The 15,524-nt window shown below is 53.0% G+C and overlaps 1 protein-coding gene across 1 annotated transcript in view; it reads right to left on the reverse strand.

Moving 5' to 3' along the window:
* The window catches only part of lcp2a (lymphocyte cytosolic protein 2a), a gene marked incomplete at its 3' end in the record, with an annotated part of 45,428 nt that extends 30,493 nt beyond the window's left edge, over window positions 1–14,935 (reverse strand). Inside the window, exons 1-3 of the mRNA XM_079247221.1 lie at window positions 14,595–14,935; window positions 13,537–13,599; window positions 7,853–7,899 (exon numbers count right to left, since the gene is read on the reverse strand). Coding sequence (XP_079103347.1) covers window positions 7,853–7,899; window positions 13,537–13,599; window positions 14,595–14,672 — 188 coding nt within the window. The 5' untranslated portion in view covers window positions 14,673–14,935. The remainder of the gene's footprint in view (window positions 1–7,852; window positions 7,900–13,536; window positions 13,600–14,594) is intronic.
* Between the last annotated feature and the right edge of the window lie 589 nt (window positions 14,936–15,524).

Genomic DNA, 15,524 nt, shown 5'->3' on the forward strand with positions numbered 1-15,524 from the left:
TCGACCCCTAACCCACCATCTGCACCTGGACCTGGATCGACCCCTAACCCACCATCTGCACCTGGACCCGGATCGACCCCTAACCCACCATCTGTACCTGGACCCGGATCGACCCCTAACCCACCATCTGCACCTGGACCCGGATCGACCCCTAACCCACCATCTGCACCTGGACCCGGATCGACCCCTAACCCACCATCTGCACCTGGACCCGGATCGACCCCTAACCCACCATCTGCACCTGGACCCGGATCGACCCCTAACCCACCATCTGCACCTGGACCTGGATCGACCCCTAACCCACCATCTGCACCTGGACCCGGATCGACCCCTAACCCACCATCTGTACCTGGACCTGGATCGACCCCTAACCCACCATCTGTACCTGGACCCGGATCGACCCCTAACCCACCATCTGTACCTGGACCTGGATCGACCCCTAACCCACCATCTGCACCTGGACCTGGATCGACCCCTAACCCACCATCTGCACCTGGACCTGGATCGACCCCTAACCCACCATCTGCACCTGGACCCGGATCGACCCCTAACCCACCATCTGTACCTGGACCTGGATCGACCCCTAACCCACCATCTGTACCTGGACCCGGATCGACCCCTAACCCACCATCTGTACCTGGACCCGGATCGACCCCTAACCCACCATCTGTACCTGGACCTGGATCGACCCCTAACCCACCATCTGCACCTGGACCCGGATCGACCCCTAACCCACCATCTGCACCTGGACCTGGATCGACCCCTAACCCACCATCTGCACCTGGACCGACCCCTAACCCACCATCTGCACCTGGACCCGGATCGACCCCTAACCCACCATCTGCACCTGGACCGACCCCTAACCCACCATCTGCACCTGGACCTGGATCGACCCCTAACCCACCATCTGCACCTGGACCCGGATCGACCCCTAACCCACCATCTGCACCTGGACCCGGATCGACCCCTAACCCACCATCTGCACCTGGACCTGGATCGACCCCTAACCCACCATCTGCACCTGGACCCGGATCGACCCCTAACCCACCATCTGCACCTGGACCCGGATCGACCCCTAACCCACCATCTGCACCTGGACCGACCCCTAACCCACCATCTGCACCTGGACCTGGATCGACCCCTAACCCACCATCTGTACCTGGACCTGGATCGACCCCTAACCCACCATCTGCACCTGGACCCGGATCGACCCCTAACCCACCATCTGCACCTGGACCGACCCCTAACCCACCATCTGCACCTGGACCTGGATCGACCCCTAACCCACCATCTGTACCTGGACCTGGATCGACCCCTAACCCACCATCTGCACCTGGACCCAGATCGACCCCTAACCCACCATCTGCACCTGGACCTGGATCGACCCCTAACCCACCATCTGCACCTGGACCCGGATCGACCCCTAACCCACCATCTGCACCTGGACCTGGATCGACCCCTAACCCACCATCTGCACCTGGACCGACCCCTAACCCACCATCTGTACCTGGACCCAGATCGACCCCTAACCCACCATCTGCACCTGGACCGACCCCTAACCCACCATCTGCACCTGGACCCGGATCGACTCCTAACCCACCATCTGCACCTGGACCTGGATCGACCCCTAACCCACCATCTGCACCTGGACCCGGATCGACCCCTAACCCACCATCTGCACCTGGACCCGGATCGACCCCTAACCCACCATCTGCACCTGGACCGACCCCTAACCCACCATCTGCACCTGGACCGACCCCTAACCCACCATCTGCACCTGGACCCGGATCGACCCCTAACCCACCATCTGTACCTGGACCTGGATCGACCCCTAACCCACCATCTGTACCTGGACCCGGATCGACCCCTAACCCACCATCTGTACCTGGACCTGGATCGACCCCTAACCCACCATCTGCACCTGGACCCGGATCGACCCCTAACCCACCATCTGCACCTGGACCCGGATCGACCCCTAACCCACCATCTGTACCTGGACCCGGATCGACCCCTAACCCACCATCTGCACCTGGACCCGGATCGACCCCTAACCCACCATCTGCACCTGGACCCGGATCGACCCCTAACCCACCATCTGCACCTGGACCTGGATCGACCCCTAACCCACCATCTGCACCTGGACCCGGATCGACCCCTAACCCACCATCTGCACCTGGACCTGGATCGACCCCTAACCCACCATCTGCACCTGGACCCGGATCGACCCCTAACCCACCATCTGCACCTGGACCGACCCCTAACCCACCATCTGCACCTGGACCTGGACCGACCCCTAACCCACCATCTGTACCTGGACCTGGATCGACCCCTAACCCACCATCTGCACCTGGACCCGGATCGACCCCTAACCCACCATCTGCACCTGGACCGACCCCTAACCCACCATCTGCACCTGGACCTGGATCGACCCCTAACCCACCATCTGCACCTGGACCCGGATCGACCCCTAACCCACCATCTGCACCTGGACCCGGATCGACCCCTAACCCACCATCTGCACCTGGACCCGGATCGACCCCTAACCCACCATCTGCACCTGGACCCGGATCGACCCCTAACCCACCATCTGCACCTGGACCCGGATCGACCCCTAACCCACCATCTGCACCTGGACCCGGATCGACCCCTAACCCACCATCTGTACCTGGACCTGGATCGACCCCTAACCCACCATCTGCACCTGGACCCGGATCGACCCCTAACCCACCATCTGCACCTGGACCTGGATCGACCCCTAACCCACCATCTGCACCTGGACCCGGATCGACCCCTAACCCACCATCTGCACCTGGACCTGGATCGACCCCTAACCCACCATCTGCACCTGGACCCGGATCGACCCCTAACCCACCATCTGCACCTGGACCCGGATCGACCCCTAACCCACCATCTGTACCTGGACCGACCCCTAACCCACCATCTGTACCTGGACCTGGATCGACCCCTAACCCACCATCTGCACCTGGACCCGGATCGACCCCTAACCCACCATCTGCACCTGGACCTGGATCGACCCCTAACCCACCATCTGCACCTGGACCCGGATCGACCCCTAACCCACCATCTGCACCTGGACCTGGATCGACCCCTAACCCACCATCTGTACCTGGACCTGGATCGACCCCTAACCCACCATCTGCACCTGGACCTGGATCGACCCCTAACCCACCATCTGCACCTGGACCTGGATCGACCCCTAACCCACCATCTGCACCTGGACCTGGATCGACCCCTAACCCACCATCTGTACCTGGACCCGGATCGACCCCTAACCCACCATCTGCACCTGGACCCGGATCGACCCCTAACCCACCATCTGTACCTGGACCCGGATCGACCCCTAACCCACCATCTGCACCTGGACCCGGATCGACCCCTAACCCACCATCTTCACCTGGACCCGGATCGACCCCTAACCCACCATCTGCACCTGGACCCGGATCGACCCCTAACCCACCATCTGCACCTGGACCCGGATCGACCCCTAACCCACCATCTGCACCTGGACCCGGATCGACCCCTAACCCACCATCTGCACCTGGACCCGGATCGACCCCTAACCCACCATCTGCACCTGGACCCGGATCGACCCCTAACCCACCATCTGCACCTGGACCCGGATCGACCCCTAACCCACCATCTGCACCTGGACCTGGATCGACCCCTAACCCACCATCTGCACCTGGACCCGGATCGACCCCTAACCCACCATCTGCACCTGGACCTGGATCGACCCCTAACCCACCATCTGCACCTGGACCTGGATCGACCCCTAACCCACCATCTGCACCTGGACCCGGATCGACCCCTAACCCACCATCTGCACCTGGACCGACCCCTAACCCACCATCTGCACCTGGACCTGGATCGACCCCTAACCCACCATCTGCACCTGGACCCGGATCGACCCCTAACCCACCATCTGCACCTGGATCGACCCCTAACCCACCATCTGCACCTGGACCCGGATCGACCCCTAACCCACCATCTGCACCTGGACCCGGATCGACCCCTAACCCACCATCTGCACCTGGACCTGGATCGACCCCTAACCCACCATCTGCACCTGGACCCGGATCGACCCCTAACCCACCATCTGCACCTGGACCGACCCCTAACCCACCATCTGCACCTGGATCGACCCCTAACCCACCATCTGCACCTGGACCTGGATCGACCCCTAACCCACCATCTGCACCTGGACCCGGATCGACCCCTAACCCACCATCTGCACCTGGACCTGGATCGACCCCTAACCCACCATCTGCACCTGGACGTGGATCGACCCCTAACCCACCATCTGCACCTGGACCCGGATCGACCCCTAACCCACCATCTGTACCTGGACCGACCCCTAACCCACCATCTGCACCTGGACCCGGATCGACCCCTAACCCACCATCTGCACCTGGACCCGGATCGACCCCTAACCCACCATCTGCACCTGGACCTGGATCGACCCCTAACCCACCATCTGCACCTGGACCTGGATCGACCCCTAACCCACCATCTGCACCTGGACCCGGATCGACCCCTAACCCACCATCTGCACCTGGACCCGGATCGACCCCTAACCCACCATCTGCACCTGGACCCGGATCGACCCCTAACCCACCATCTGTACCTGGACCCGGATCGACCCCTAACCCACCATCTGCACCTGGACCCGGATCGACCCCTAACCCACCATCTGCACCTGGACCCGGATCGACCCCTAACCCACCATCTGCACCTGGACCCGGATCGACCCCTAACCCACCATCTGCACCTGGACCCGGATCGACCCCTAACCCACCATCTGCACCTGGACCTGGATCGACCCCTAACCCACCATCTGCACCTGGACCTGGATCGACCCCTAACCCACCATCTGCACCTGGACCTGGATCGACCCCTAACCCACCATGTGCACCTGGACCTGGATCGACCCCTAACCCACCATCTGCACCTGGACCCGGATCGACCCCTAACCCACCATCTGCACCTGGACCTGGATCGACCCCTAACCCACCATCTGCACCTGGACCTGGATCGACCCCTAACCCACCATCTGCACCTGGACCCGGATCGACCCCTAACCCACCATCTGCACCTGGACCCGGATCGACCCCTAACCCACCATCTGCACCTGGACCCAGATCGACCCCTAACCCACCATCTGCACCTGGACCCGGATCGACCCCTAACCCACCATCTGTACCTGGACCCGGATCGACCCCTAACCCACCATCTGCACCTGGACCCGGATCGACCCCTAACCCACCATCTGTACCTGGACCTGGATCGACCCCTAACCCACCATCTGCACCTGGACCCGGATCGACCCCTAACCCACCATCTGCACCTGGACCTGGATCGACCCCTAACCCACCATCTGCACCTGGACCTGGATCGACCCCTAACCCACCATCTGCACCTGGACCCGGATCGACCCCTAACCCACCATCTGCACCTGGACCCGGATCGACCCCTAACCCACCATCTGCACCTGGACCCGGATCGACCCCTAACCCACCATCTGCACCTGGACCCGGATCGACCCCTAACCCACCATCTGCACCTGGACCCGGATCGACCCCTAACCCACCATCTGTACCTGGACCTGGATCGACCCCTAACCCACCATCTGCACCTGGACCCGGATCGACCCCTAACCCACCATCTGCACCTGGACCCGGATCGACCCCTAACCCACCATCTGTACCTGGACCCGGATCGACCCCTAACCCACCATCTGCACCTGGACCCGGATCGACCCCTAACCCACCATCTGCACCTGGACCCGGATCGACCCCTAACCCACCATCTGCACCTGGACCTGGATCGACCCCTAACCCACCATCTGCACCTGGACCCGGATCGACCCCTAACCCACCATCTGCACCTGGACCGACCCCTAACCCACCATCTGCACCTGGACCTGGACCGACCCCTAACCCACCATCTGTACCTGGACCTGGATCGACCCCTAACCCACCATCTGCACCTGGACCCGGATCGACCCCTAACCCACCATCTGCACCTGGACCTGGATCGACCCCTAACCCACCATCTGCACCTGGACCTGGATCGACCCCTAACCCACCATCTGCACCTGGACCCGGATCGACCCCTAACCCACCATCTGCACCTGGACCCGGATCGACCCCTAACCCACCATCTGCACCTGGACCCGGATCGACCCCTAACCCACCATCTGCACCTGGACCCGGATCGACCCCTAACCCACCATCTGCACCTGGACCCGGATCGACCCCTAACCCACCATCTGCACCTGGACCTGGATCGACCCCTAACCCACCATCTGTACCTGGACCTGGATCGACCCCTAACCCACCATCTGCACCTGGACCTGGATCGACCCCTAACCCACCATCTGTACCTGGACCCGGATCGACCCCTAACCCACCATCTGCACCTGGACCTGGATCGACCCCTAACCCACCATCTGCACCTGGACCCGGATCGACCCCTAACCCACCATCTGCACCTGGACCTGGATCGACCCCTAACCCACCATCTGCACCTGGACCCGGATCGACCCCTAACCCACCATCTGCACCTGGACCTGGATCGACCCCTAACCCACCATCTGCACCTGGACCTGGATCGACCCCTAACCCACCATCTGTACCTGGACCTGGATCGACCCCTAACCCACCATCTGCACCTGGACCTGGATCGACCCCTAACCCACCATCTGTACCTGGACCCGGATCGACCCCTAACCCACCATCTGCACCTGGACCCGGATCGACCCCTAACCCACCATCTGCACCTGGACCCGGATCGACCCCTAACCCACCATCTGCACCTGGACCCGGATCGACCCCTAACCCACCATCTGCACCTGGACCCGGATCGACCCCTAACCCACCATCTGCACCTGGACCTGGATCGACCCCTAACCCACCATCTGCACCTGGACCCGGATCGACCCCTAACCCACCATCTGCACCTGGACCTGGATCGACCCCTAACCCACCATCTGCACCTGGACCCGGATCGACCCCTAACCCACCATCTGCACCTGGACCTGGATCGACCCCTAACCCACCATCTGCACCTGGACCTGGATCGACCCCTAACCCACCATCTGCACCTGGACCTGGATCGACCCCTAACCCACCATCTGCACCTGGACCCGGATCGACCCCTAACCCACCATCTGTACCTGGACCCGGATCGACCCCTAACCCACCATCTGCACCTGGACCCGGATCGACCCCTAACCCACCATCTGCACCTGGACCCGGATCGACCCCTAACCCACCATCTGTACCTGGACCCGGATCGACCCCTAACCCACCATCTGCACCTGGACCCGGATCGACCCCTAACCCACCATCTGCACCTGGACCTGGATCGACCCCTAACCCACCATCTGCACCTGGACCTGGATCGACCCCTAACCCACCATCTGCACCTGGACCCGGATCGACCCCTAACCCACCATCTGCACCTGGACCCGGATCGACCCCTAACCCACCATCTGCACCTGGACCCGGATCGACCCCTAACCCACCATCTGCACCTGGACCGACCCCTAACCCACCATCTGCACCTGGACCTGGATCGACCCCTAACCCACCATCTGTACCTGGACCCGGATCGACCCCTAACCCACCATCTGCACCTGGACCCGGATCGACCCCTAACCCACCATCTGCACCTGGACCGACCCCTAACCCACCATCTGCACCTGGACCTGGATCGACCCCTATTTTACTGGAAACCAGAGGAAAGAAGGAGTTGAGTTGTGTTTCCACTTGGTCCTGTTTGTTAAAACAGCTTTTCCCACTGCAGACCACCAGCAGGGGGCGGTACTCACGGAGTGTGAAGTTTGGGGAACTTCTGGAGGTCGTTATCACTCAGATTCTGAAAAACACAAACATGAAGGGTAAGCAGCTCGTTAGTCCAGTACAACCTCCGTCACCTCTCTGATCCACTAAACAGCCACTGACAAAAGTCACTATCTGCCTCTGAATCACAAAGAGAGTCTGGGGGGGGGGGGGGGGGGGGGGGCGCAGGGCAGCTGTAGGTGACTGCAGTTCACAACTGCACACATAGAAAGAAAGACCACCACCAAGTGGCACAGAAAGGAGATAACAGCACTCGTCTCTCTGCGGGAGGAAGGTGCAGGCTGAGTCACAAATAATGAGGATCAGAAGAATAACCCCCCCACCCCCATCATTCATAAAGATACTTCATTTTAATATGCATGATACCTGAGATCGCCAGCTATTATTAGTAATACTTTATAATTACACAGTTATAGAAATAAAACACGTTTTACTGAAAATTAAACTCGTAAAAATTGTTTTCTTGCATTTGTTCAAAGCTCAGAATGATGGGCTGCACAGTGGCGTAGTGGTTGGCACTGTGGCCTCACAGCAGGAAGGACAATCATGTTAGCAACCAATCATCTGTAAACAACCTGTCATCTATTAGCAACCAATATGTTAGCAACTAGTAACCAGTCATCTGGTGGTAACCAATATTATGTTCGCAACAAATCATTTGGTAACAACCAATAAACTATAAGCAACTAATCATTTATAAGACACAGGTCATTCATTAGCAACCAATAATATGTTCCCAACCAATCATCTATTAGCAACCCATCATTTCTTAACAACCAATCATCTATGAGCAACCAGTCGTCAATCAATCATCTATTTAAAAACAATAATCGATTAGCAACCATTCATCTATTAGCAAATAGTCATCTTTTAGCAACCAACCATCTATTACCAATCACAAATATGTTAGCAACCAATAATGTGTTAGTTTTGTTGCTATCTATGAGCAGCCAATCATATATTAGTAACTAATCATCTGTTAGCCACCAGTCATCTGTTAGTAACCAGTCATCTGTTAGTAACCAGTCATCTGTTAGCAACCAGTCATCTGTTAGCCACCAGTCATCTGTTGGTAACCAGTCATCTGTTGGTAACCAGTCATCTGTTAGCAACCAGTCATCTGTTAGCCACCAGTCATCTGTTAGCCACCAGTCATCTGTTGGTAACCAGTCATCTGTTAGCAACCAGTCATCTGTTAGCCACCAGTCATCTGTTAGCAACCAGTCATCTGTTAGCCACCAGTCATCTGTTGGTAACCAGTCATCTGTTAGCAACCAGTCATCTGTTAGCCACCAGTCATCTGTTAGCAACCAGTCATCTGTTAGCCACCAGTCATCTGTTAGCAACTTAGAAGTGCAAAGGCTAATTTCTACTTAAACATGATCAAAGAGGCAAAAGGAAATACCAAGCTACTATGGAAGAGTATGGACAATCTATCAGGTAGGAAAAATCATAGTTTTGAGTCTTTACAACTCAAAGTAAATGGATCAGTCCTAAACAATAACGCAGAGTTAGCATTATATTTTAATCAATACTTTCTTAATTGTGCACTGGATTTGGCAGGCTCATTTCCTCAAGTAAGTTTTGTCTCTAAATTTCAATATGATGAGTCTTTTTTAAAACTGCATACTGTTAATGAGGGCAATGTTTTAAAATGTATATCAATGCTTAATAGCAGTAAAACTAAGGATATCTTTGGTATAGATACAGTCTTTTTAAAAGAACACAAAGAAACTCTTACACCAGCTTTAACTAAAATAATTAACCAATCTATAACTGAGAGCACCTTTCCCACAGTATTGAAAACAGCTATAATCAAGCCTATATACAAGTCAGGAGACAAGCTCCAGGTCTCAAACTATCAGCCAATAAACATTCTTCCCTCAATCTCAAAAGTCCTGGAAAAAGTGGTAGCAGAGCAGCTCATGGACCACCTTAATTCTCTGGAGAGTTACACCCACTCCAATTAGGGTTCAGAAAACAATACTCAACAGAGACTGCCAGCTGCTATCTAACAGAAGAGATCAAAACCAGACTTGATGGGGGAGGAGTGGTAGGAGCTGTCTTTCTTGATTTGCGTAAGGCTTTTGATACTGTGAATCATACAGTATTACTAAATAAATTGTCAAAATTCTTTTTGCATGAAAATACAATTAACTGGATTCAATCTTATCTCAGTGACAGACAACAGTGTGTCACAGTGAATAATGTAACATCTCCACTGCAAGCCTGCAGTATAGGTGTACCGCAGGGCTCTATTCTTGGGCCACTGCTGTTCACACTCTATATTAATGATCTTCTAAACATTTGTAATGCCAAAATAATAATGTATGCTGATGATACTGTAGTGTACACACATGGTGATACTGTGGAAGAGGTGGCTCAAAAACTTACAACAGAAATGAGAAAAGTTTCAAACTGGCTGAAAAATTCTTGCCTAACTTTAAATGTCGAAAAAACTGTTTCTATGTATTTTACAAAAAGTTTTAAACTTCACAATTGTCCTAAAGTCATGATAAAAGGTCAACCTATTCAAAATGTCGAACAATACAAGTATTTAGGTGTAATTCTTGATCCGAACTTAAACTTTAAGAAACATATTAAAAAGTTAACTAATACTTTAAAATTTAATCTTTCAACCTATCGGTATATTAGAAACTCACTAACCACTGAAGCATCATATGTATATCTAAATGCAATGATTTTTTCACATTTCCGATATTGTATGACAACTTGGTCACAGGCATGTGTTACTACTCTTAAGTCTCTTGAATCACTATTCAAAAGTTCTCTTAAAATTCATGATAAAAAAATCACAAATTTATCATCATTGCAAAATTCTTACTAAATATAGTATTTTAAGTTTTGAGAATTGTATTAGATATTCTAATCTATGCTTATTGTTTAGGATCATTCATGGCACTGTTGCTCCACCACTGAAGATTTTTATTCCTCTGTGTTCTGAAGTTTCTTCTCGAGACACTCGGACATCTCTCCGGAGCGAGTGCTATATAAGAAAACTCAACTCTGCTTTTGGAAGATCAGCATTCTCTTATGTTGCAATGAACCAATGGAACAAGTTACCTACGGAGCTTTTGAAATGTACAGATTTTAGTGAGTTTTCACACTTGCTGAAACGATGGCAGCTCTCGGCCCAATCTTGTACCCATTACTGATGACTTCAAATGTGCTATGGTGGCAGCCTTGTTTGTAGAGGCTATGGTTGATAATTGGAAGCTTATTGTATATAATGTTGGGAATTTTTTTATGTGTTGTGTTTTTATAACCTTGAAGTATCCCAGCGCATCTTCAGCCTGCTCTGGGACTACAGGTGGAAATTAGCACTTGTGCTATAACCTGGCATGACGCATCTTTCCCTGCAAGGTTGTTTGTGCACTGTCCCATGGATCAAATAAATAAATAAATGAAATGAAAATGAAAAATGTTAGCCACCAGTCATATGTTAGTAACCAGTCATCTGTTAGTAACCAGTCATATGTTAGCCACCAGTCATCTGTTAGCAACCAGTCATATGTTAGCAACCAGTCATATGTTAGCAACCAGTCATCTGTTAGCAACCAGTCATCTGTTAGTAACCAGTCATCTGTTAGCAACCAGTCATCTGTTAGCCACCAGTCATCTGTTAGCCACCAGTCATCTGTTAGTAACCAGTCATCAGTTAGCCACCAGTCATCTGTTAGCAACCAGTCATCTGTTAGCAACCAGTCATCAGTTAGCAACCAGTCATCTGTTAGCAACCAGTCATCTGTTAGTAACCAGTCATCAGTTAGCCACCAGTCATCAGTTAGCAACCAGTCATCTGTTAGTAACCAGTCATCTGTTAGCCACCAGTCATCTGTTAGCAACCAGTCATATGTTAGCAACCAGTCATCTGTTAGCAACCAGTCATCTGTTAGTAACCAGTCATCTGTTAGCAACCAGTCATATGTTAGCAACCAGTCATCTGTTAGCCACCAGTCATCTGTTAGCCACCAGTCATCTGTTAGCAACCAGTCATGTTAGTAACCAGTCATCTGTTAGCCACCAGTCATCTGTTAGCCACCAGTCATCAGTTAGCAACCAGTCATCTGTTAGTAACCAGTCATCTGTTAGCAACCAGTCATCTGTTAGTAACCAGTCATCAGTTAGCCACCAGTCATCTGTTAGTAACCAGTCATCAGTTAGCCACCAGTCATCAGTTAGCAACCAGTCATCTGTTAGTAACCAGTCATCTGTTAGCCACCAGTCATCAGTTAGCCACCAGTCATCTGTTAGTCACCAGTCATCTGTTAGCCACCAGCCATCTGTTAGCAACCAGTCATCTGTTAGCAACCAGTCATCTGTTAGTAACCAGTCATCTGTTAGCAACCAGTCATATGTTAGCAACCAGTCATCTGTTAGCAACCAGTCATATGTTAGCAACCAGTCATCTGTTAGTAACCAGTCATCTGTTAGCAACCAGTCATCTGTTAGCCACCAGTCATCTGTTAGCAACCAGTCATCTGTTAGCAACCAGTCATGTTAGTAACCAGTCATCTGTTAGTAACCAGTCATCTGTTAGTAACCAGTCATCTGTTAGCAACCAGTCATGTTAGTAACCAGTCATGTTAGTAACCAGTCATCTGTTAGCCACCAGTCATCTGTTAGTAACCAGTCATCTGTTAGTAACCAGTCATCTGTTAGTAACCAGTCATCAGTTAGCCACCAGTCATCTGTTAGTAACCAGTCATCAGTTAGCAACCAGTCATCTGTTAGTAACCAGTCATCTGTTAGCAACCAGTCAACTGTTAGCAACCAGTCATCTGTTAGCAACCAGTCATCTGTTAGTCACCAGTCATCTGTTAGCCACCAGCCATCTGTTAGCCACCAGTCATCTGTTAGCCACCAGTCATCTGTTAGTCACCAGTCATCTGTTAGCCACCAGTCATCTGTTAGCAACCAGTCATCTGTTAGTAACCAGTCATCTGTTAGCAACCAGTCATCTGTTAGTAACCAGTCATCTGTTAGTCACCAGTCATCTGTTGGTAACCAGTCATCTGTTAGTCACCAGTCATCTGTTGGTAACCAGTCATCTGTTAGCAACCAGTCATCTGTTAGCAACCAGTCATCTGTTAGCCACCAGTCATCTGTTAGCAACCAGTCATCTGTTAGCCACCAGTCATCTGTTAGCAACCAGTCATCTGTTAGTAACCAGTCATCTGTTAGCAACCAGTCATCTGTTAGTAACCAGTCATCTGTTAGCAACCAGTCATCTGTTAGTAACCAGTCATCTGTTAGTCACCAGTCATCTGTTGGTAACCAGTCATCTGTTAGTCACCAGTCATCTGTTGGTAACCAGTCATCTGTTAGCAACCAGTCATCTGTTAGCAACCAGTCATCTGTTAGTAACCAGTCATCTGTTAGCAACCAGTCATCTGTTAGCCACCAGTCATCTGTTAGCAACCAGTCATCTGTTAGTCACCAGTCATCTGTTAGTTAGTTAATTATCTATCAGCATCTAATCCAAAGATTGTCACACCAAGTCGGACTGAAGTGATGGAGGCTGATTTTCCCTGAGTTTCTTGCAGCCAGTTTGGTGGATTTGAGGCCTTGCAGGTGAATCAGAACTGGGCCACAGTTTAAAGAGGTTCATATTTTTGTGTTGTGAACTAACCACAAATCTGGATCCGCTGATGGAGTTCTTCATCACGACTTTATCACAGCCAGACAGATTCATCTGTTGGAGGAAAAAAATCTTTTTTAAATAAAATGTTTTGTTAATTTGACAAACCAACAGCTTGGAAACAAAGTTTATATAATCTACAAGTTCTTGGTTATCTGAAAACTCTTTTCATCATCAATGCAGGTCCTGATCAGACTGATTTATCTGATCAATTCCAGATGATACGAAGTCAGAGTTCACCATGTACGGTTCCTCTATCTGTCAGCCTGGTATAAATGTATATTTCTATGCAGATGATACTCAGGTCTTTTCTCCATCAAGCCTGATGAAACCACTCAGGTTGTTTGGAAAAATGCGTCAGACCCCCTTTCCTTCATCTTGTCTGTGTTTCCACAGCAACCAGACCCTTACAGCCAGGTTATGATCAAGGAAGCACGAGACGCTTCAGCTACGTAATGGTGACCCCATGTTTCCCGTCTCAGTCGTCAGATCATGAGGCTAAAATGATGTAAAAGAAACTTACTAATGGTGGTCTCTGCTTCTGTTGCCATGGATATAAACTGTTGTGGTTTGTCTTTTTCAGTGATGAGCTCAGCGACGAAGAAGCAGTCTTTCCACTTCCTCATCTAGCGTTGCTGCTGTCTGTCCAGATGAGACACATCCCAGAGCCTTCTACCCCGGGGGGGTCCTGTCTGGTGCCCTGACCCCGGGGGGGGTCCTGTCTGGTGCCCTGACCCCGGGGGGGTCCTGTCTGGTGCCCTGACCCCGGGGGGTCCTGTCTGGTGCCCTGACCCCGGGGGGGGTCCTGTCTGGTGTCCTGACCCCGGGGGGGTCCTGTCTGGTGCCCTGACCCCGGGGGGGGTCCTGTCTGGTGCCCTGACCCCGGGGGGTCCTGTCTGGTGCCCTGACCCCGGGGGGGGTCCTGTCTGGTGCCCTGACCCCGGGGGGGTCCTGTCTGGTGCCCTGACCCCGGGGGGTCCTGTCTGGGGTCTGTGGAGGTCTGGAGTCAGAAACAACCACGCCTCAGGAGAGAAGTACGTTGTCCTTACCCTTTTCAGGTAGTCTGCCAGCTGCTGTGGGCTCCAACCCATCACTTCTGTCCTGGACGGCACTCGGTCTGAATTCATCCCGCCTTTTCCCACGTCCGATCTGGGCACCGACACCTGTTCGCCTCAACAGGAGGACCACATCAACTGGAGGTTTTCAGACCTTTTTCCGTCCTGCTGCTGGTTCAGCGGGACGTCTTGTGGACCGGCCTCGTGGCTTCACCTCTTTCTGGTGATTTCCTGGACAAACGTCTCTGAAAGACTCTGAGAAATATCCACCAACTCTCTTCAGTTTTTACTTCCTCAAAGCGGCTGCGTCTCTACAACCCTGCAGAGACGACGACGGGCTTGTCACCCAGGACCCAAAATGGCTTCCTCCTTTACTGCTCGCTCTCTCTCTTCTACGTCTTCAATGTCTCTCTACCTCTTCACCTCTTTCTCTTCTCTCGCTCCCTACCTCCTTCTATGAGGAAGTGACTGTGCACCCCCCCCCCCCCCCCCCCCCCCCCCCCCGCCCCGACCACAGAGCGGAACAGCCGCTGCAGCTGCACCCACTCGCTGCAATGTGACGGGAAACCCTGCAGGAAGAGGTCCGGTGAACCGACTCAGTTCTTCACAAGGTTCTGGTAAAACTTTATTTCAACACAAACGAGACACGAAGACATCATGGCAGCATGTTGCCGTGGAGATGGAGGCGTTGGAAGGACCACTGAGGATCTGGCTTTCGTTCCCACCAGGTCCAGGAGACTCGGGCTGGTCTGGCAGGACTGGACCGCAGGAACCAGTCCGAACTAGTAATGGGACAGATCTGGACTGGAACTGGACTTCTGCTGCTCGGGTGGATCACGTGATCTCGTCATGGGACGTTCCAGAGTCAGGTAGAGGTGGGCGAGCATGGGAATGCCATAGGGGGACGCAGACGTGGACGGACGC

Source organism: Telmatherina bonti (genome assembly GCF_933228915.1).
Source record: "Telmatherina bonti genome assembly, chromosome: 10".
NCBI lineage: Eukaryota > Metazoa > Chordata > Actinopteri > Atheriniformes > Telmatherinidae > Telmatherina > Telmatherina bonti.